Raw genomic sequence first — 25,007 nt, forward strand, 5'->3', positions numbered from 1 at the left:
TTCCTGTTGTGAGAATCTTTGTCGTAATCCTTTTGATTTGTCAACAATAATATTTATGTTCCATTGCAATTTGGGTTAACTCTGATATAAAACATTTAATAGTATGTACGGTTTAACAATTTAGTCTATATTTGTGTTGAGCAAGGCACTCCCAACAATTGTCTAGCATGTTAAATTGAGTTTAGTGTGTTTTATTCCAAAACAGAGTCGAATAGCTATGCACCCCATATGGCAGCAACACACGTTGACACAAGTAAGAAACATATCTGTTAATATTAGTTTAGATTGTAAGATTAATGAGTGTTTCTATGCAAGTTAATTGACAAGGGCCTGAATATGAACCGGCCATGACCTATAGCCAATTAGACCGCTCATTGTGGGGAAGGGAGACTTGAATGACCAATTAGGGGTAGAGTTGCCGTCCAATAGAAGTGGGTCACTCCTTTGCGCCTGATAGTATTTATACGGGTTTAGTGTATTATAAGGCTAGTTTTTTCTTTGAGATTTCAGACAGGACAAGTTTCGACGTCAAGTTTTCCCCTCCTAGGGTTGTATCTGATAGCGAGAAAGTGTTCGATTGTAACTCGTCCCTAGGTGGTGTGTATCCTTTCATCTTCTACTTGTTGACACCCTTCCAGCCCCTCTACTATATGTTGCCGACGCTTCTAGTCCACCTGTTGCTTCCTGCCGCCCTTATAGTCCACCTATTGCTTGTTGTCACCCTTCCAATCCGCCTGTTGCTTGTTGCCGCCTCATCCCTTCTTGTTGTCGCCCCCCTTCCAACTTCTCTTGCTGTCTAGCCGTTGGACAGCCCTACAGCCATACTCCCATTTTTGCCAACACCTTCACATCTCCCTTCCAGCTTCCCCGCAGATATCCAGCTGCAGATTAGCTTTCCTCTAGCTGCCTCTAGGTTACCCTACCACCTATAACTCTTAATTTCCACCACCTCGAACCGCAGCCCGCCACCTTTGAACCTCACCCCTTCAAGCCACTTTCAAGTTTCAACATCCCTCTTCCAGCCATTCTGATCATCTCCAATGTACAAACATTTTTGCTCTTACCTCTCACTCCTTTGCTAGTGTGGTTGGTGTGAGCGCTAATGCAAGCCTCACTATTCTTTCATCAAGCAAAAGATTCACATGAACAGAAGTAAGCAATTTTTCAATACCAACATGTACTTATTCTCACTGACATTGAGATCTCTAAACTTTTTAAACTATTCACTATCACCACAGTTGAAAAATTTTTTGCTCGTCCCAACATGGATATCATTAAAAAATTCATGTCAAATTTTATGTAACTTGCATTGTTGCAGATTGTAGCAAGCTCATTATCGTCATGCATACTGCATTAAAGTCTTTCCAAATGCTCAGTGGTCTCCCTATTTGATGCTTGCAAGGAACTACCTACCATCCCTTTTTGGTCTTTTCCCAAGTTACATTTATTATTTCCTTCAAACAATCTATCTTATATTCATCAGGATCTATTTTGAGCATATGTAAACAAATCAATGTTGCTACTGCTCGTCGTTCTAGGCCAAAGGTTCCAAATTTTGTAGCTTAATTGGATGTTCCCTCTCATAATTATAAAGATGTGTGGATTGGAAGAAGTTTGGCTTTGAGGTCATCCCCAATATTCCTCTCTGTGAGATTGTTGGTCATGTTCTCTCGAAGTTCTTCAAGGTCCATCGTGCTTTAAGAAAACTATTTATTCAGGATAGGAAGTTCACTCAAATAGTCATAACAACCCTTCTCCTTCAACAATTATCGCTCCTTCATTAGTGAAATATTTTTTTTTCAAAATCCGGGGCAAATTTATACTTTGAACGCTGCATGTGTGCACCTTTACCATTCAATATCAACATCTCTAAATATCATTAGCTAGAAGATGTTCCCTGTCCTGATTCTGACACCTCATCATAGATGATTTCATATCATCATTAAATGAGGCATTAATAAAGGAAATTATCATCGCTCCCCATTTTTCATAAAACTTAAAGCTAGGCAAGAAAATTGAGCTTGTAATCCACGATATTTTTATATCCCCTTAAATATTTATTTCTATAGAAATTTTTATTAATTATCCTTTCTATATTAACCTATCATTTGTTTTTTTATAAATTATGCTAAAAAAACAAGTTGGACAAAATTGAGGCTCATCATCATTCAAAAACTTGCTTCAATAGCTTACACATTTTAACTTTGAAGCAGATCACTCCCAAAACACATTAAAGCTATTGGATTCACCTTAGTGTGCTTAAAGCTAATGCTATTAAAATGAATTTAATGCTTCATTCACAGCCTATAATAATTCAAACCTTATGCTTTATAAAACAAATAAATGATCCACCTCACCCTATTTTATACTAGGTGCGGGCAATTGAAGAAAAAAAAAAAACTATTTCCAAATCATACTAGTTCTTTTTTCAATGTACCTGTGAAGAAAATTTCTAAATTTTCCAAACTGTTATATGGGATTTCTTTAAATAATTCCAAATTATAATTTAATTTGCTAGAATAAGATCTTATATCTTCTTTATGTGTAATTCAAATTTTCCTTTATCTAAAATTTTTGTTATCCTGTTTGCTTGAATGTTAGGATACAAATTAAAACTTTAAATTTGCTCAAATAATATTTATTCAATTCTACAGACATCTACTTGATAACATAAAACTGCAAATAGAATTTCAATATATTTACGTTTCACACTTGCAAGCATATGCCTCACCTGTAGGTAGAGGGTTAAATGCTTTGGTTTCGCAAGGGTGTCAAAGACTTCATTCATGAGTGTACAAGTCCATTTTGAATACCTTTATCCAAAATATTTGAAAATTACTTCAACGGTGCTTGAAATCAGTCATAGAAAAGAGATAAAAGCAGGAAAATAGAACACAACAAGAAGTGAATTTATTCAGCCTTTCAGCCTCTGAGGATACTAGGAGTTTAACAAATCACAAATTACAAAACTTAATCAAAACAGTTACCGTAGGATAACTATAGGAAATTAGGAGAAATAAAACCTATAAAGTTAACTTGAAGCTGGGACACCTAAGACGAAATGAAATTGGATTGAATTCCACAATACTCCTTCTCTAGGCTAGGTTACATAGATTGAATAGTCCCCACTTGTAAACTAATTTTTCAAAAGATGGTTCAAATAAACCAATGGTTAAAAGAATAGCAACTTGTAAAGACAACATGAGAAGCCCTTGAAGAGACCTCTGAGTCAGCATCCCCGAGTCACGGATTAGGCTTGTAAATTTTCCTGGCTCAGGTACTTTGCTTTTCAGACCATGAATCAACCATGGATAGAAGATAACAGCAGAAAAATAGAAAAGAATAAGAAAAGCATTAAATTTATTCAACCCTTCCATCTCACAATACAATGTATTTTATCAAGCAGAAATAATCGCATTTCAGGAAAACAATTATAGCAGGTTAGTAAAGCTAACAGTGAATATTGGATGACAAGAGAGTTGTTACGCATTGAATCTGCAGCATATACTCCAGTAGGAAATGTAATTGGATACAAGAATGCACGCAATCGGAAAAGCCGAGACACACATAATAGAATGATTGCTTGATTGAATGCCACAACAATGATTGTTCTATATAAGTGTCACATATGGTTTAGCACCAGGTTACACAAGTCCCTTTCAACAACTTCCAAATGTTATTCCAATATAATCATTTACAACATATCGTTTTTTGGAAACATTCCATTTTTGCTACGCTTAAGCTATAAAAATCAGAATAATTGGCAGAAGGCTGAAGATGATGACTTTGATTTTGTTAAAGTTTGCATTAGTTTTGCTCATCTTGCCTATTGTCTAGAGTATGAATATACCTAAAAAATCAATAGTCTAATTCTTTATAAAATTTCCACCCGTCTCTAAACTATTTTATCAATTCATAATCCCCAAAAGGCATTTTTAGAGTTTAAGCACCCAACTGTGACATTATAATTCAATTATTCGAACTTCAAGGAAAGTAAATCCTCACTAAAGAGGGATTTTTCTCAGAGGGAGAGAGAGAGAGAGAGAGAAGGAAGGGGGAGTGTTTGAAGGGGGAGTGTTTGGAGAGAGAGAAAGAAATAGATAATGGACAAAGTGAGGAAAACAATAGAAACACACAAAACAAACTTTTATTAATATAGGTATACGGTTACAGCACAGCACAAACTGAAAAAAACCACACAAAACATAAGACGACATGAACAAACATCTCAAAAGTGTATCCCAAGTGGAGGTTGGAAGGATGGATTTGGAAGCTAGGGACAGCAAGGGTGAATGCAACTATGCAAGAGAGGGGTCAGCAATGGTTGGAAGGTGATTGGAAAAAGGAGGCAGCAGGTTAGGGCGGTGGGAAAGTCAATTGGGCAGCTAGGAGGTAGTTGGAAGGTGGGCAGAAAGCTGGGAAGGCTCGCTGACACTTTAGAAAGGTGGACAACAGGCAGGGAAACTCAAACAACAATGGAAAAGATCGTGCGGTTGGTGAGGAAAAACAGCGACCGGAAAAGCCGGCAGCAAGCCGCAACTAGGAGGAGGAGAGGGGAAGGAAAGGGGAAGGTGAAAGAGAAGGATATAATAACACCTTGGAGTATGATACAGCCAGAGCACCACCACCTCTTCGAATACAACCATGGAACAGGGAGAACAACTCTGCAAAGGAATCTGAAAGCAACACACAACGAAAACTAACCCTAAACACTGAAATTAGCAAATAAATAACTCCTATATGAAGGAGAAGAAGAAAAGGAAAGAAGAGAGGGGTGTGCAACAGTCCCGCCTTGTCAAAATCCCGCCCCATCAAAATCTCGCTCGAGGCTGATTGGCTTGGGTTCACCCTAGACCGGTCCTCAAGTGGACCGGTTGGGTTCAGTAGCGGAATTTCCCGCTTCCCGCGTCAGTGTGGGAAGCCCCGCGTCAGCGAGAGAGAGAGAGAGAGAGAGAGAGAGATCCATTAGGCATAAAAAGTACAAGGTCTGTCTAAAGCACACACTTACAGGAAAAGATAATATAACTGGATAGAGATTCTTCTCAGCCCAGTAGGTGATCTGATGAGGTGTGCCCTTTAAGGGAATCTGAGCCATGGAAAAGAAAAAAGTCAAATTCATCATAACTATCAGCCATGTCAAAAAAACATGCTTGTAAGAAGAAACAAAAAACACCTTGCGAACTGGCCAATAGTTATCATAATTGAATGCAGATGGCAACTGGCAAATCTTTAGGAAGCCCTGTAGCAAAAGAGGACCAAAGGTTATATCACAAGCTAATCAAGAAGAAAACCACGAAAGAAGTAACAGACGTTAATTCTTTCAGGAGATCACCTGTAAAGTCACATATATGAACCCATGATTGCAATTAACGTTGTGAAGAACAGTAAACGCAGCTATAGAGCCATCACAAAGCTATCATAAACAAATTTGCAAAGTCAGAATAAGAAGGAAGAAGTGCAACAAATATTAAAGAAATGTTGAAGGAAAAAATATTCGTTTGGTATAGAAATAATATGTTGGCTGACATAAATTCAAAATAGAAACTAGCAAATTAGTAAGGATTTTCAAAGCAATGCCTCGGCTTCAGCTCTTGTAATTGTAGACTTTGATCATTTAGGTTGGGATTATAAATAAAGGCTATTGACGTTTAAATAAAAGCTCATCGATCTATTAAAAAAAAAAATCCCTTAATAAAAATACGCCAACAAACATCCTGCATGCATCGAGTACTTGTTCAAATCCATGTGACTAATGGCAAGTAACAACATTCATACAACTTCTATTATCAATGAATTTATAGAATTGTTCATCATGCTTCAAGTATATTTGAAAGATCAATTTCTTTTTTTCTTTTCTCAGTTAGTTTCAATAAAAAAATATGGCAATGATGCATCACATAACATTTAAAGCGTTCTCAATCAAAGCATTTCAAAATGACAAATCCCTCAATGAGTTATAAATCAACTTTAATTTCACTTTATTACATCAACTTAGTCATAAAGTTGGTGTATATGACTGACACAATTTTTAACAGCATATTTTCTAACTAATCTATCTTTATTGTTTCTCCCTCCTAGCAATGCCATCAATAGGTTCATTATTAGTGCAAGAATTAATACGAATCCTGCAAGTGAAGTTGACTATTTTCAAGGTGCTTAAGTCAATCTTTAACTGATTAGCTTTAGGTTCATTTAGTTTATTTTCTTGCTCATTTGATTGTGTTTTTGTAAAAACGCTCTTTAAATTCATTGCAATGTATCTAAAATCTCATCTCCATGGTGATCTATTAACTAAGCAAAATGTTAAGAAGCACATCTAATCCATTTGACTTGGCTCTAATGCAAATTTGATGTGTATGTCTTAGTCTAGACTTCACTAATGCCAAAAATGGGACATAGAGAATCCTAATTATAGTAGCATATAATAACTTGAATAAATAATGCAACAAAAGGAAAAAAAAACAAAATGCAAGCAGTAAACCTAGTGAACATCTCAAGCCGCAATGTTCTCTAAATAAACTGAAAAATGTAACTAGCAATCCAGCTGAATCTTTTCTTGCAGTATGGCTCGGTAAACAAGCATATGAAAGCAACCAATTCATAAACATTAGGAAGACACATGAAGTGTTGCAACCAAAAGGAAGGAATTGAAGATTAACATCTGGACCATACATGATGTTGGTTGACATAAAACAAAATATGTTTAAACCACTTTATGTTTTATTTTTTTTTTTATGTTTTTATTTTATTTGTTTGTCTCATCATTAAACAGAACAAGACTGATGTCTTAAACATTATTTGATCTTTTAATTACATATTGAATAAGTTGATTTACCTCCTGATGGTCAGAGGTGGCTGCCAACAATGGTAGTCGCCGGTGATGGTGAGGCCTCTAGAGGTGGCAGTCATTGACAACCAGAGGTTGATGGTAGAGGAAGCTAATAGTGAGAGCTAGATACGGAGAAAGCTAGTGGTTGCAGCCCATGGTGGATGACGGGAGTAATTTTTTTTTTTTTAACAATAAACATATAAACAGGTAAATGATAAGAGTACATTACACATTTCCCAAAAAATTCCAAAATAAAAAGAGAAATGCAATAGGACAGAAAGATACAAAGATTTTATTTAGTCTGTCTATTGCTTGAAATCTAGCAAAAATAGGAGCGTACAAAGATTTTAATTAGCCTGTCTAGCTTGAAACCTAGCGAAAATCGGAGCGATGAAAGATTTTTTTTCTAATTAATGTAAAAATTTTTATATAACAGAAAGTAAACACTCTAAACATTATAATAAGAATCAGAAACCTATTTTGATAAATAATCATCATTTTGATTACCAATAAAAAGAGGTTAAAGTGGTTCAAGAACTTCTGGAATATTCTTGATGATAATAATGATTGTTGATGAAGTAATCACCATCAAGCGGCTAACAGGAAGAGGAACATCAGTCGTTATTTCCTCAAGGGAGCCTGGACCCGACCACAACTTTTGAGAGAAAGCCCGAACTAAAGGGATTGAAAAATTAATATAAATGTCATGTGACAGGCCGTGTGACTAAAAGTAAGAATTTCTTAGCTTACGATAAGCCTTAAAAAAATTATAAATTTTAAGCATAAAAACATGGAAATAAGAGGAATATGAAGAAATGTTTTTGAACTTCACATTTTGCCAATATCTAGATAACAAATACCCAATCCATACTTATAAAAGAAAGCAACACCAAAATGACCTATTGCATCTTCTACGTATAAAAATTTTCTTTAAAAAAAAAAACAAAGGAAAACAAAAAAGATGAGTTGAAGCAGTAGATACAAAGCCGACGAAATGAGATCTAAACTAGAGTAAGAAAAGGCTCAACAGAAAAATCAAAATAAGGGGACTATTTTAATGTGCGCATTAAGAGGCTATTAATATAGTATAAATGTTGTGCGAAAAATCAAATGTAATATTTTTTCAAAAAAAATACTTCATGATAATATACCAAAGGTTAATGAACCTAGTGGAATGGTCACATATCAGTTGTGAATTACCACTATGCTAAGATGACCCATAAAAAATTTACCAATAAGTTAGAGAATGAGAGATCCAACAAATACAAAAGCCTCCTCATCAAAAAAGAGAAGAGCGGGCTTGCCTAGAAAAGATGTAAGCTGTTTATGATTTAACAGTCTCTGTATTCTAATAAAAGAAAAAAAAATATTGAGGGGAAAAAGACCACAACATTCAAGCAACAAACAATAACAGTAAAAAACATGGGGATGAGGTTGAGGAGGCTCAGCCACGGAGAGAAAGGAAGAGGACCAGCCTCAATAGCATCATCAGCCAAAGAAAAAGGTAGAGGCGACCTTAATGGGGGTCAACAAAGTCCATGGGAGAAGTTAATGCACAAAGAGTTAGGATCTGAAGAAGCTCTGATGGAATTATAAGTGCAAGATATCCCCTAATAGAGATCAATGGAAGAGACCAACAATATACTCAAATATAGTATCAACGGAAAAGACCAAGCATATACTCAAATATGAGAGAGCAAAAAACCTTGTTTAAGAGAAAGATAAGTGGACAAAAGACGAGGGCTACCAAAGGAGCTAGAGGGACTAACAGCAAGCACAACATCAATGCCAAGGTGTGACATCATCATCAACAACAACCAACAGACTTGAAAGCCTGGGCTGAAAAACTAACGGTAGCAACAGTGTTGCATGGGGTAAAAACTGCACGAGACGGCTTTTTGTCAACTCCGTGCAATGACCAAGCTGCGGCTAGGGTGCAATGTATGAAGAGTCACTGCAAGCAGACATCTTCTGAGCAACTCAAGATGAAAAAGCCCTAGCAAAGGTCAAACCCGCACGATGGTAGCCAGCGTACTCTACAAATCATCAAAAAGCCCTATAAGCTAGAGGGACTAACTTATAGGCAAATGCGATAAAGCTTGAAAAACGCAGCTTCTAGTCGGTGAACGCAGCAAAAGATTAACAAAGCCAACAAAGTTTGCTGTTAAAGGCAACAAAGAGAGAGACTCCGTAAATGATTGTAATATGTGTGAAGTGATAGTACTATAGTAGAGAGTATGAACATCAAGTTTTTAGCTTAGGCCCTCTTTTCAGCATGAGTTCAACAATGAAGTGATGGATTAGCTGATGGTGGCAATTGTTTGTAAAAATATTCAAAACATCTAAAAATTAATTAGTGTATTTACAAAAGGATGAAAGAAACCAATTTATTTTTAAAATTTTAAAATAAAATGGCTCAAATACACCATAAACAAATATGTTTTTTAAAGAATAAAAATAAAACTGCTAAATAGCCCCTAAAATCATAGGGTAAATAAAATAAAGTTGCATTGGCATCTTCTATCTGCTGAAATCAAAATGAATTTTTTCCAACAAATTAGTAATCAATAAAACTACAATTTCAAGAAAATTTGGCACATTTAACGGAGGTGAATGTTGTTTTAGATCACTTCTTTGGGCATGAAATTGCTATTCCAATTGAGTGCATAACAAAGCAACACTATTGACGTGGAGCGCATTGAGTGCAAATCGGGAGCGGAGCGACTGCTTACCTTATTACCTGGACCGAACCGGTCCAGGGTTTTTCCCATCCGTGAGAGTCAGTCGGCCCTTACTTTTGGCTTTGCTGCCTCTTTGCAACAATGAGGCCACTCCTCAGTTACCCAATGACTATAAGTATGTTGTTCTTTTCGAACAAATTAGTGATCCATAAAACTACAATTTCAAGAAAATTTGGCATATTTAACGGAGGAGAATGTTGTTTTAGGTCAATTCTTTGGGCATGAAATTGTTATTCCAATTGATTGCATAACAAAGCAATATTATTGAAGTGGGGGGTCTTGCGTGCAACTCGGGAGCGGAGCGATCGCTCTGCCTGTTACCTGGATTGGACTGGTCCAAGGATTTTCCCATCTATGAGAGTCAGTCAACCCTTCCTTTTGGCTTTGCTGCCTCTTTTGCAATAGTGGGGCCACTCCTTAGTAATCCTAGGGCTACGAGTATGGTGTTTTTGACTTTAGGTTAGTTTTTTATGGTGTTTCTATCACGACAGCTGTCGGCGTCTCATATTTTCTCATCTAAGGTTGTATTCATGAGGGCAGGTTGTGCTTCGGTTGTATCTCCTTCCGCGGTAGTCGTTACCCTCTAAGGGTCGAGTGATCCTTCGAATTTAGCTCACACCCGAGGGGGAATTTATCTCTGACTTCCCTTCCCTCGCATCATTCCCTTCATCGTTGTTGTCATCACATTCGTTGCAGCCACCCAAAAAACAGCCACTTTGTTGTTTTCCTACAGTCGTCTACCACCCAGCTACATCCCAACATGCTGCCATCCTTTCCAACCGCCTTCCTCGAAGTCGAGTGATATCAAATTTAACCCAAACAACATGTAATAACCAATAGAAAACATGAAAATGATAATGAAATTATCAAACGAATAGATATATGGATAAGCACTCATTTGTTTTGTTATTTAGGAGGCACATATCCCTTTCGAAAAGACTAGAAACTGAAAAAGAGAAATATAGAATGAGAGAGATAGAGGGAGCATGCGAAACATAGTGAGAGAGATTGAGGAGAAACCATGCCCTATAAGGATGAAGAAGAAGAAGATGAAGGAGAAGAAGAAGAAGAAAGGAGAAGGAGATGATTGGCTCATCTGATGCGCCGTTTCCCTCCACATCGCTCTTGATAAGGCTGAGCGATTGTTGACTAACGCGAGTAGCAAGCAGCGAACAGAGAACGGGAATCGTCATTTCCCCTATCGACACAAGTTATCATATGTGAGAAACATAAAGCGAGAGAGATAAAGGGAGCATGAGAAACATAGAGAGCGAGATTGAGGAGAAACCATGCCCTATAAGGATGAGGAAGAAGAAATTGAAGGAGAACAAGAAGAAAGGAGGAGATGGGCGACTCATGTGATGCGTCACTTCCCTCCACATTGATCTTGACAGGGCTTGTGCGACTGCTGATTGTCGCGAGTAGCAAGCAAAGGATTGAGAATGAGTATCAAGTCATTTCCCCTATCGACACAAGCTACCGCACATGAGACACTCGGTGTAGCCCTCCTGTGCCCTACCCAAGCGAAGAAGAGCAGGAAAGAGCTCTTATGCCCAACCCGAGCGAAAGGACTAAACGCTATTTAAGTACAGAGTACGCAAACAGTTTTGCGTGCGTATTCCACAAAATAACCTTCAAATACCTCAATTATTGAGGGTTATTGAGAGGTTATTGGACTATAACTTCTCAATAACTCCCCAGCAATCTAACAATACATTATGTGGTTTCGCGCTCATATTTTTTATTGTTATTCAGAAATTTTGTCAGGTTATTGGGTGTATTAACCCCAATAACACCGGCATAACCCTCCATTACCTCCCGAATAATCTTTATACGCATGCACTTCTGCGTCTACGTGTGTACTCCGTGCGTAAATATTTTTCAAGAGGAAGAGGGTTCCAGCATCTGGTTTGAAGGATCAAGCCGAGAACTTGGGGAGGAGAAGAATTTGCGGGAACAGGCGTGCAAGCGAGGGAGGGCTCGACAGAGCCTTACTGTTTGGTTCGAACTTTTTAGGGCAAGGCAACATTTTTTTTTTAAGGTAAGACATTAAATTAAATTATTTAAGTCAATAATTGTGATTATTTAGAATAAAATTTCATAAATTTATTACATTGAATTGATGTCAATGTTTATTAACAATTATTTAAGGTAATCGACGAGAAAGCTGAAGCAGAAAAGAGAGAATTTTGATGCAGGAAGAAATCAATATATTACACTTAATTTAAATGTATAATTAACCTTTATATAATTAAATTAAGTTTAAAAGCCAATTTAAAAGTTTCTAAGTTATGTTAAAATTTAAAAAAAATAAATTATTTAAATGCAATATTGTAAGAAATATAGTAATAGAAACTGATGAGATAGCTTCATATTAAAAGAGAATTTTACTTAGTAATATGTTTCATTAAAACTAAAAGAAATTACATGACTATATTTATATAGGTATATGTAAAAGTTTATATAATTAAATTAATGGTTAATTAAAATAATAAATTAATTCTTTTTTATATGAATACCGTGTTTATTGTAGGCTTCAATTTTAGAAGAATCGAGATCAAGACAAATCCAATTACAAATAAATCGACATCGAGATGAGTACTTTTAAATGCATAATTCAGGTTACTAAATGGTATGAAAAGAAAATAAGAATGATATTTACTATTTTTAATTGTTTGCAAATGCATGTTTGACTATGATAGAGTCATCATGTTAAGATAATAGTGGGGGTACTAGTGAGGAACGCTAAGACGTCAATGCATATAAACAGAAAATGATATTGATATTGAAGTACCTTAAATGATACAACTTTTAGACGGTGCTCATGTGATGGATGTATATAGATTAAAAATATATTGATATGTAAAAATATAATAAGATATAGTGAAAGTTTAAAATCACCTTGAATAATCATATTAGATAGTACAAACAACCAAATGCTCTTATATTTTTTATATTATTCAATTGACGTGCATATTTTCCTTTTCATTGAATTACTATAATTTAAGAGTATGACTATTCACTAGCTTTATTTAGCTTAATGTTGTTTTAAACTAACTTTTTATATATAATTAATTGATTAAAAGATGCATGATATAAGAAAAACTATTTATAGATGATAGGAACAACCAGAAATAAGATAAAATTAAATTGAATTGTTTTAATTAATTTTTTGTAGTGACTATTTCATTTGTTAAATGTTAGTTATAGAAAATAAATATAGGAAATTTTAATTTTCACCGTCCAACCGTTTGATCGGGCCTTGATTAATGCCACAATCTAGGTCAGGTCGTGACACAATAATAAACAAACAAATATTATTACTTAAAAACAAATAATTGGTTACAACCAACACACTTAAAGAAAAAATAATACTAGACACGACACAAACTCACACTAGAGTTCGATCCAGGTATGGTGTTGAACGGCCAAGGAATTTGTAACGGGTGGCAAGTGGTGGGAACTATGGTATAGGCATTGGGATGAAGTACAACAACGGTTGGAGAGGCTTGTTGGGAGTGGTAGCTAGTGAGGAGCAGTTGGACAACAGGAAAACAACAGGTTTGTCGTTTTCCGGATGATGGCAGCAAGGAACGACGATTGAGAATGACGTGGGAAGGTTGTGGAAGGGTGGAAGCTCCAGAAAACAACATAAGGGGTGTCTGACGGCTAGTTTTGCAGAAGGATAACAAAGGAACTGCAACGAGATGTTGTTCTATGTGGCAGTGGCAAGGAAGGAAGAGGAGGAAAAGCGGCTGGACAATAAGAACTGCAGAAAACAACAAAGAGAGGATGTTACAGTTGGCTACAGCAGGGAAGGGGAGGTCGGGAGTGATGGCTCGGATGCGAGGCAAAGAAAGTTGGATATAAATACCACCTCGAGAGCGAGATATAGCTTGAGCACCACTCTACCTTGGAGGACAATCACCACCTCAAAATGAGATACACTCAGAGCACTACTTGCCCTTAGATACAACCCCAGTTAGGAAAACATGGGAACGTCGACGGCTTTCCAGACATAAACAAAATAAAGAACACCAAAACAACAAACTTATAGACCCAGAAGTGGTCCGCATAGGGTGGGCAGTAATCCCAAGTAAGTTGGAAGGACAGTAGACCCTTGACTCGTTCGGACCGAACAATCTGTGTCACGCATGGCGCCATCCCCCGTCGAACAGACGCCTACGTCACGTCTTGTAGGTAACAAATGTCCGCGCCAATCTCTCAGGGTTTTGGGAGTTTCAACCCCATTCATCGAAGCTTCTATTTTCTCTTAGTATATAGTCAAGTTAAAAACGTTGAAAGTCGCGGAAATGTTGTAATCTTTCAACAAGTAAATCTTGTAAGTAATGCCATGCATATCCTGATAGAGCAGGTATTCGTTCTCTTTTGGCACAACCAAAACTAGAAATGTGCGTGGAAGGGTATCATCACGGACAAAATTTCGAGCCAATAAATTTTTTATTGGCTTCTTCCACTCATTGAACTCGTTTAAGTGTATCTGATAAACAAGTGTGCAAGGAGGATTAAACTCTGGGACAAACTCTAATATGGTGAGATGGGCAACTCTCAATATCAACCACTGGGGAAAGGCTTCTTCTTCTCTAGTAGGGCATGAACCCCTTATAGAAATTTCTTCCCAACTAAGCTCCTAAGACAATTTCCAAAATTATGGTTCATCCCTCCTAACTGGTCATATGTTTGTGGGTACACTACTGAATTGACAAGCTTCTCATTTCTAACATATTGGAGCCTTCCACTGATTGATTTCTCTATTATAAGTGATGGAGCCTCAGAAAAATATCTTAACGATGATAAGTATTTCATCTGCTTCTTCTTCATCACCTTCTCCCATCTGGTAAGTTGTCACTCTCTTCTCTCTTTCTTTGTCTCTACAAATGTTTCCATCACAAAGGCTCTCTTTTTCAATTTGATGGCCACAAGCTTCACCCTCGTCTTCCGGCACCTCTTTGTACTAAAAAATTCTCTCAACCGGCTGTATCAATTTGATGAAAACCTTTGGATTCATAGTTCCATCGATCTGCAGTAAATCCATCAATATATTGCAATATTGGTCCTCCATGCATTGTCTTTTCTCTTGGCCTCCTCTGATAATTAATTCTAAAGTGCGGTAGTCTGTCTTCCTCACTTAAATTCTCCCTATGGAAGAAGTTTGAATTCTCGTCCCTTTCTCCCCTCGACTCTCCATATCATGATCGAATGTTATCTCCCCTCAAGTCTCATCATCAATCTTCGTGAGGCTCTATTGTAGTCAATAGATCTCTCACTGTATTTATTCTTGGATAAGCTTGGGTATGCATCTCCCACGTGGCACAATTAGGGTTTTGAATTGGTGGGAGTGGAAAAGAGGCTTTAGGGCAAGAAAGAAAACTTTTGGCGAGAGATGTTTAGGAAGGCTAAAAACCCTAGAAAAGTACTAGGGTATGCCAGCACTAATAAAAAATGATATCGGAGTTGACCAAAAAGGCAACGAAATGAAAATTATTATTGTTGAAAAGGGGAATACAAATAAAGACACTTGAAAATAGAAAAAATAATGATGCAAACACAAAAACCACCTAGGACGATGATTAAAGGTAGTAGGCTGCAGGTCGAGGATGTGGAAACAGAGAATTGTAGGCGGTAGAGAGTCTTAGCGATAGCGAGGGAAAAGTGATCTTGCGCTGGACAACAAGCAGGGGGCTGCAGAAAGGTGCAACAGCCGAAGGAGAGGCATTGGAGAGAGTGGCAACAAACAGAGAATGGTTGGAGCGTGTGGCAACAAGCAAATGTGGTTTGACAGTGGAAGAAAGGTGTGACAGCGACTAGGGGAGCATGGGAGAGGGAGGAAAGTAAGGAGATAATCACCAACTTGGAGCATGATACAACTAGAGCACTGTTTGTCCTCAAATATAGCCCTAAAAAAGGAAAACAACGTCGACAGCAGAAATCTAAAGCGAAAAACTAACCTAAAAACACGACAATAATGTATATATGCTATTAGGGTAAAGATGAGTGGGTCTTGCTCCAAGTAGGAAGGAATCGTGTGCAATGGAGAACCATTTGATTCTTTTTCCCCTAGATAGAACTGGTCTGCGTGCGGCATCTAAGTCGTCGTGTGAGCATTGCGCCTCCGCACCCCGTATCCTGCATTTTGCATCCCGCATCAAAGATGCTTGTGGTTTGAAGGGTCCTCCGAATTGAGGCTACGAGGGAATAGCATTGACTTCGGCACAATATATTCTATAGCAGTTGCATTGTAAAGAGAAACGTATGTAGACTCATCATTGATGAAAGGTGCAGCAATAACATAGCATCTATGAATGTGGTAGATAAATTCAGCCTCACGGCTCACAGACATTCTCAATCATATACTCTGATGTGGTTGAAGCTAGAATAAGGTCAACATTGACAAGAGGTGTCTCGTGAAACTTTCGATAATGAACCAGTTGTCGAATCAGGTATGGTGCAACATGGTCTCAATAAATGCCAGCCACATTTTGTTGAGCAAAGCATGGTAGTTTGATAGCATAACTCAACATGACGGGTTTAGGAACACCTACTTCACCTAAGATGACAAGTGCATATCCTTCTACCTTCTGTGAAGTTCAAGATCATAGGTGGCCTTACCAGCAGAGAAGCTCAAGTAGGATCGGTCATGGTGATAACAGAAGATATCGAGATAGAAGCATAGGTTTCAGACAAAGAGTAGCCATTACCAAGAGAGTTTCAGGACATTCTACTCAATATCTTACTGCCATGGTCAACATCTTTTGAGGAGGTTGAAGTTGTCCTCACTTCAGATCAGGCTGAGCCAACCTAGGGGAGCTATGAGAGGCACCAATAGAAATGTGACACAAAGTTTCATTTCAGTTCAATAGTGTAACCCCATAAGGTTGGACCGCTATGGATTTATGCTCGCAAGTGGAGAAAACTCTGGTGTTGTTGTCGCCATTGAAATCAAGGTGCTTCTCGGACCGCAGTCGAAGATCCTTCACCAAGAGATTACAACAACTCGGTACCTTCAACATGTAGACAGAAGCTTCGACGAATGAGTTCAAATCTCCCCCAAAACTAAGAGACTGATGCAAGGCATAACGCATGTGACACAGGAGCAGAGCGACCGCTTCACCAGCTACCTGGATCAAACCGATTCAAAGTTATTCTCATCTGTGAGACTCAGCCAGCCCTTTCCTTTTGGGTTTGCCGCCACTTAGTGGGGTCACTCTGTAGTTACTCTTAGGGCTATAAGTATGGTGTTTTTATGTTTTAAGTCATTTTTTTATTGTATTTTCGTCAGGACAGCAATTGGTGTCCTTTGTTTTCTCATCTAAGGTTGCATCTAAGGGCGAGGGCTGCTAGAGTTGTATCTAGTTCCGAGGTGTTGGTTACCCTCTGAGGGTTGAGTAGTGCTCTGGCCACAGCTCACTCCCTCACTCCTGAGAGGGTATTTATCTCCAACTTCCCTTCCCCTGTAGCTCACTCTCGAGAGGATATTTATCTCAAACTTCTTTCCCCCACATCCTTACGTCTGCCACCGTCGCCATATTTGCTGCAGCTACCCGAAAAACAACCTCTTTGATGTTTATGCAACCGCCTACCACCGAGCCACCTTCCACCTTGCTGTCATCCCTTCCAGCCACCTTCCTTGTCGTCATGAGCCTACCACAATCCTCCCAGCACTTTGCCACAACCTTCCCTGCTGCAACCACCTTACCACAGCTCTGCACAAACCTCACCGCCACCCTTCCAGCAACTAGCCATTGTCTTGCCTGCTGCAGCCACTTTCTTTCCCAGCTGCTGCCTTCCTCCTCACTTGCTGCAGCCCACCTTCAATCCATCTGACAGCCAGCCGCTACCTTCCCTCGATGCCTTTTGATCATCAAGCCTTCCATATTTTCCATTTCTCCTTAAATCGTAGCACCACTGCCCTCGACCTAAGTTGTGTTGTCTTTTGTTATTTCCTATTTCCTGTTTCCAAGTATCTTTGGTTGTAATCTCTATTTAAATTCAATATTAAAATTTTTATTTCCATTATCATTTGGGTTAACTCTGCTATCAACTATGCTACCATATAATACAACAACAACAAAAAATAATAATAAATATATAAATAAATCGAACATAATGGAACGAAGAGGTTAGCTGTATACAATCTATAAATGGAACCAGATGTAGATGCAAAAATAAATTTATAAAAACTCTTTGAAGGGCATTACACGATGAAAGGGTAAATGAAATTCATGTTAGTATATACCTGAGGGTGAAACCTAAGGCGTTCCCTGCAAACCATAAACCAAGCTGGCCTTGACCCAGAAAGGAATAACCCTTGATAACCAGCAATGTTCTTAAAAATTGTGATTTTAGGTTGCATAACCACATTTGAAGGTTCTTCTCGTGCAGTGAAATCAGTTGGCACACGGATAAATCTCAAGTTCCTGAAGCTTGATGTGCTTATGCTAGAAGGATCAGTAGAATTATTTGATGACATTACTTCCTCAAATTTAGAAGAACTTTCAAGACCCTCATATAAGTATGCGTGATAGCAAAGCATTGTCCCATCATTTAAAACAGCAAAAAGAAATGGTCGACAATATTGACCGGACCACTTTTGCATGACCAACTCAACAACCTTCATGTTTTCAAGAGGTTCCTTCCTTCCCAAGTCGCTAGCCTCATTACTAATTTTACTCCTCATTTTCTGGTATGGTTTGGAAGGTTCTCTAACTGATCTGTCAACAAGATGTGACTTACCGGAAACAAACTTATCAACAGAAAAAACACATTTGAAATTGGGCACATCATATATTTCAAGGGTGCCACTTTCATAACAAACCAAACAATATATGTCCCCTTGTTCATGGTTTGATCCATCATGCCCATCAATTGTCTCAGCAATTCCACTGGAAAGCCATGCATCAGTACTCGCTTTGCGAAGCCATGGCTCTGGTCCATCGTCAGTATAAAGCGTGCAAGCGGAAACTGAATCAGTTGAGTTAGCTGGTATGGATGGCACATAGATAGATGCAGTGCAAGTCGAAAGATCTGCAGAAAAAAATACAGCATAAATAAACAAAAAGTATCAGTTTTGATGACATCTCCTTTAGAAGTTAAATTGCACTATTATACAACTCGAATTTATCATGTCAAAAGGCCTGTTTCGACAAGTTATAAAATGGGGGTTACATATACCTCCAATTAGAAGCTGGATACTCCCATCAACCATCTTAAGCAATACATATGGATCTGCAATTGAAGCAGAAGAAACTGTTGAAGATTCCGGAGTGGAACTATGATCAGAATTAGGCCCACCAAAGGACAACTCCTGGGTCATGTAAGAACCATCAAGAATTCGAGCACCTCTTGCAAAAACTTGAACAACTCGACGCCTGCAAAATTTGTAATCTATGCTGAGAAAAAAATAAAATGCATATTGTTGAAGTAATTGAGTATGAGGAACTTTATGGTCACTTTGATGGAAAATTTGGACAAAATTATCTTCAATAAACAAAATATCAGAACCGTATTAACTATCAATAGACACCAAAGCAATCCATTTTTTAAAATCAGTATCAATTACAAGAATGGGCACACGTTGTACAGTTGTCAAATCAATTAAAACCAAAATACAACATCACTTTCGTTTCAAATCAAGTAACGTAAAACAGAAAACCAAAAAGCAATATGTTAAGTGGACAAGCAGTTAAGTTTCATAAGATCCACTATATCACTGCAAACATTCTAAAAATAACGCAACACTACTTGGATTAAAACTATAACATTGCAAATATTGACAATCCACGCCATGGTTAGCCAATCCAAAGCACCTTATTATATATTTCCATTATTTTGTTTGCCCGATAAGATACTCTTCAGAAGTACAATTAATTTATAAATTTTTAATCTTTGATCGGTCACCACCGAGATTTTCTCCATCACTCATAACATGCACATCAACACTTGCAGGAACACATGCAAAATAAATATAGACACCAAAACAAGTAGCATGTTCATCAATCCATTCTCTGATTTAATTGGAGAAAGTAAGCTCGCAAAAATATAAATTTAGTATCATAAAATTATTTTACTATGTACTGGAAAAAAATCAGAGTGTATATTGAAGGGCCATACCATTATTCTAATTCGTTGAAGTAGATGGAGTGAAGATGTGCGTGTAGGAAAAAAGGAAACCGCTTAAAAGGATACTACTCATTAACACCAAAAGACAGTATTCAAATCAAGACCAAGATTTCACCTCCATTTGAACAGTAAGAAAAAATTGTGATAAATAACTGCATGTAGTTTTGAAAATTTGGATTTGCATTGGTGCATCAAGGACTTCAAGCTAACTGGTTCTCACGAAGAGTAATAGAAACTTAAACAAAAAATAATAATAATAATAAGTTTTTATGAGGGCAGTCAAAGCCTTCAACATTCTTTGATGCATAGAAACCATAATGAAAAGTGCTGAAACAACCCTAATCAATCTTACCCTAAAAAAAAATCATTAAAAATGATCATTTTTCTCTTCAAAAGTTGGCTAGATATTTCACTTTGAAATCTCACTGGTCGAAAAATAAATAGAAAAGGCAGAACCCTAAATATCTTCATACAAGCACATAAATACACCAACATAGATAGCTAATAATGCAAAGCAGGAGAATAATGCTAAAGTGAATCAGAACTACAATCTTTAACCGCAATCAAACAAATTAAGAGAAGTAATCTTTAAATATGTATAAAAAATATTCATCTGACCAACAAGAAATGTACTTAGTAAATTAAAAAGACATTTATTGCATAACCAACTCCAAACAGCATTATTACAAGAAAAGATGAAGTTCTAGATAATAAAAATAATTCAGTTAAAAGTTATTGCTATAATTTTTTAGAGGGAAGTACCTTCCAAATAAGTTGCCTGCAGCTACTGTAGTCCCCTGAACGTAATAGTCTACCTTTTCTGTAACTTCTCCTAGATCATCAGCTGTCTCAAGAACCTAAATTTTACTCAAAAGATGCAAGAATCAAGATTATCAATTGCGTCCGATCAACATTTGCAATTTCAAACAAAAAAGAAATAATGTTTAACAAATCACAACCATTGAAGCACCACATCCGAAACCATATTTTTGAATCAATATGCCTACGCAAAAAACCTTAATGAGAAAACACAACTAAGAAATAGTCAAGAAAGCAGTCCCAGGATGAAAAGCAAAACATAAAAGAGTGGTTAATATTTTAAAGGAGAATTTGTGATGTGATTTCAGAATTTCATGCAAGCGAGCCCAATTAATTAATCATCCTTTTCCACTGTTGGACATAATTTTCCATCAAAGCTAATCAATAAGCTTTATGATGATTTTCAATAATATCAATGATTTGAAGTAGGAAAATAAAAATAAATTGCTATAGGATAAAAATGGATTCCTATGGTGGTGGCTTCGCTTTGATTATGCTTATCATTGAGAAAAGAGAAAGAAATGTGTTTTCCTTGCAATTTAAAAAGAGCATTTTTAATGAAACGCAGCATCAATTTTATGATGAGCAATAAAAGATCACATCATTAAAATATTGGAGTTATAAGTTCTATTTAATTTAAGATGAGGTGCAATGGTAGATATTCAGTAAAACCCTTCAATTATAATATCTATAACCAATCCCAACATCGAGGTAGGTGTCTCAGAAGATCACATTGTTGGGAGATGCAAATTGTGGGAATGATTTGAGAGATCCGTAGTAAAACTTTGAATAAAAGTATAAAAAATAAAAAATACATAGAAAATACCAGATTAAACTTAGAAAAGCCCAAGAACAGAAAAAGACCACGGAGCCACACCACACCGAGAAATCAACTATGAAGAAAAAAAAAGAAAATAACACCACATTTAAGCCTCTTCACACTTTGGACACACAAGGATAATCGCGCTCCCCTCCTTGCATAAGAGAATTTGAAATCCCACAAAGAAATCACAGAAATAACTACTTAAAACAAACTCTCGCTTTGCAGCATTGTGTTGTTGTGATTTGAACACTGCAACACAATAACAACAGCATTGTGCCGCCTAATATGGCATTCCGACGCCATGCACTCGGATTTCAGCATAAATTTTCCTCTGGGGTTAGGATTGCGACACTGCAAAGCAAAGCCTCAACGTTGCTATAGCAGTGATGCGACGCTTATACAATTTTGAGGCGCTATGTATGAAAAAAAAAATGCGCCACCGACCCCTAACCCTTACAGGGGGGATTGTTGTCCCCCATACCCCTTCTACAAACTCAAGCCAAACCGGTTAGTAAAAGTGAGGGATTTGAGTTGAAATTTTATCGACATAATCAAGCTCCAAACATTAAAACACGTAAGTTTTTTATGTTGACATTATTTCATCTTTTAGTATCATGAACTAGTAATTTCACTAGCATGCAAAAAAAGGCAAAATTGCCTGCAACAATCAGTGTCAAATTTCTTTTCATTTTGTATTTTATTGACAAATTTTCACTTTGAAGTATTAGTAAAATTATCATTTCAATGTGTCAAAACGAATTGAGAATATGCTTACATCGCCATATCATTTGTAATTTACAAAGATGGTATTGGTTCCTAAAGATCATGAAGGATGGGATTTGGTTATACCAAGAACCAAAAAAAATTACTTAATTTTATTATTCATTGCCAAGTTGTGGGTCATATTAACATAGCCATTTGTTATCAAAATATTGAGCCAAGTGAATCAAATGTCCAAATTTTAAATTCAATTCCCACATTAATGTACAATATGGGTTGCATTGAACTTTGGACCTCATTAAGATAAATTTTTTTAAGGAGGCTCTGATAATTTAAACTTAATATTTCATATTTTTTTGGGCGAGAAATGAGAGCTGGTTGCCTCAAAATGCCACAAGAAGGTTTAAAAAATGCTCATAATATTTTTTGAGAATTTTTAAATAAATTTATATTATTTCATATTTTTTAGGATTTTTTTAATTTCTCCTTTTTATCATTTTGTCCAAAAATATTTTATTAAGTGCATTTATGAGCTGCTAAGGTCGTTTGAGCATGTGTGCATGCAATGCAAAAAAAATAATGAGAGGGCAGAGCATTCTTGCATTATTTTCAATGCAACTTGACACGAGATGGAATTTTGATCGAAGAGTATGCACGTTGAATTTTAAGTCCATAGAATTATCATTATTTTATTGAAAATAGTGTTTTCATTTAAATGTGCATGAGGTTATACAATTTGATCCATTTTTATGAATTTCAATGCATACCTTATCATGCGAAGAGTTCATATTGTGCACATGTATTGATGCAAATTTTGATTACTGCTCATATTAATTTTATCTTATTTTTATTTTATTCGAGTACATACTAAATTGGGTTCAATGTGAAAGAAATTTAAGCCAATAATTAGAAGAGTCACACGCCAATTCACACTCAATTTAAAGTTCACTGTGCATGTTGAGGGACTTTTATTTATGATTGTTCGAAAACAACCAAAAATAGTGAGAGTTCATTTTGCTCCTCATTTTGAGTTTTTTATATAATTTGTACCTTTTAGAGTTAGTTTTACTTATATTTGTAGTTTTATGAAGTCCTTTTTTTCTATTGTTTGTAAAATTATTGTGGTGTTTGAACTTATTATTTTCATGCTTAAAAAATTGGGTGAAATCCAATACCACTTTAGCATCCCCTTGTAAGAATGTAACATAAGTAGGTTTTTTTACCACACCAATAAAGGTTTTTTGGGCACGATGCATAGTTGTTGACCTATTTATGACCCTACGAGGGCCCTCAACCCAAATTGAAATATTTGGCTTCGTGACTTCTCACATTAGATTGAGCCAATGCATTCTTGAGAGATAAGTGATCCTCTTGGGTTGTCTCGTAGAACATGACTTAATCAATCCAACCTTTAGAAGAGTATAGAAGAATACTTAAGGCTAAACCTTAATATTAGTATAGCCTAACCCTTATTAAGTCACACAAAGTCAAGTCAGACATATAGCTTAAAACATAGGCTTGATAGATAGATCTGATCCCAAATGAACTTAATGAAATTCAGTATGCTTTGTATTTTTTACATCTGCCTTTTGATATCAGTATGCCGTTTACATCTACATCTTGAAAGAGCCTTATGTATTTCTCCTTTTTATTATTATAAATGCGAAAGGCTTAGCCCTAACATTTTAACAAAAAAAAATTAAGAAGGAAAAATCAGTGAATTTAATGCTGATACAGATGGTCGTTAAACAATCAAGAGTACTAGATGGTCAAACAATTTCATTTTTTAAACAAATAATGACTTGTTTAGAAGATACCAGTACATTTCAAGCAAAACATCTGGCAATTACGTCATGCAACAGACTTATCATTCAATACTAGAAACTTAAGATGTAGCTGCTTCAACAATTGAATTGATCTTCCCTTCATATACTTTTCCCCTCAAGCATTTGTTATGACAGTGTTTTAACCAATACCATTAAATAGTTCATAGATTTTACTTTTGAAAAGAAAAGAAGGAAGCAGTAAACTATTAAGCCAAGTAACAAGTATTAAAAGGAAAACAAGAGAATACCATGGTGCGACTCTCCAGACTTATAATCAAATATGCATGAAATTCATCATCCTCTTTTGATGATTTAAGAGCGTCAACTGCATGACCTCGGGCGCTCTTGTGATACACCGTCCAAATTCCTTTGCATCCTGGCAACTCAACCTGTAATCAACATTAGAAAAGATACAAAAAAATTAACAGAGAACATTATTGATTCAAGATGTGGATGATAATAAATTACTTAGTATTATGAAGCTTTAAAAGGAAAAAATACAAGGAAGTATAAAGGCTGAAACTACAAATAGATCAATTTAAATGGTTTTATACTGACAGCATTAATAAAAAAATACATAACTAAAACAATACTAATTTCAGAATCTCAATAAATAAATAAATAAATTTTAAATGCAATAACTTGGTTTCTGAGGAGGACAACAATATCATCTTTGAAATTAGGAGTTCATTTTTCATGAGATAGATTACATTTAATTTAACCGAATTTTTCTGGACATTGAAACAACTTAGATAAAGGGTCAAATTTTCCAATGGCCGAAAGCTCAAAAAGTTAATTACCTCACAAAATTGCAACATAGCACTCAATTAAAGATAGTTACATACACTCAATTTGAAGTTAAGCATATAGGGTTTAATTAATTGGGGTAATAGTAGAGAGAATAGAGGTAGACTGAATCAAGGTTCGATAATTCAGTCATCCTGGGGTATCCCAACTTGCCAATATTGGAGAGCCAGAAGCTATAACATCTAAGAAATCGGGTCAGCAACACCATGAGTTGCCTCCTCTAAGTATCTTGAGTAGACCAAGGAGAAAGTATGAGCCTTGATTTTAGTTAATTATTTGGCATATATATATATATATATATA

General features: G+C 36.4%; 1 protein-coding gene across 1 annotated transcript in view; it reads right to left on the reverse strand.

Moving 5' to 3' along the window:
* LOC110021221 (cleavage and polyadenylation specificity factor subunit 1) overlaps positions 1–24,293 on the reverse strand; it is a gene marked incomplete at its 5' end in the record, with an annotated part of 57,252 nt that extends 32,959 nt beyond the window's left edge. Inside the window, 7 exons of the mRNA XM_020719631.1 lie at positions 5,009–5,086; positions 5,174–5,239; positions 5,333–5,413; positions 17,828–18,615; positions 18,763–18,959; positions 20,473–20,567; positions 24,147–24,293. Of these exons, the coding sequence (XP_020575290.1) occupies positions 5,009–5,086; positions 5,174–5,239; positions 5,333–5,413; positions 17,828–18,615; positions 18,763–18,959; positions 20,473–20,567; positions 24,147–24,293 (1,452 nt within the window). The remainder of the gene's footprint in view (positions 1–5,008; positions 5,087–5,173; positions 5,240–5,332; positions 5,414–17,827; positions 18,616–18,762; positions 18,960–20,472; positions 20,568–24,146) is intronic.
* Between the last annotated feature and the right edge of the window lie 714 nt (positions 24,294–25,007).

Source organism: Phalaenopsis equestris, unplaced genomic scaffold, assembly GCF_001263595.1.
Source record: "Phalaenopsis equestris unplaced genomic scaffold, ASM126359v1 Scaffold000123, whole genome shotgun sequence".
Classification (NCBI taxonomy): domain Eukaryota; kingdom Viridiplantae; phylum Streptophyta; class Magnoliopsida; order Asparagales; family Orchidaceae; genus Phalaenopsis; species Phalaenopsis equestris.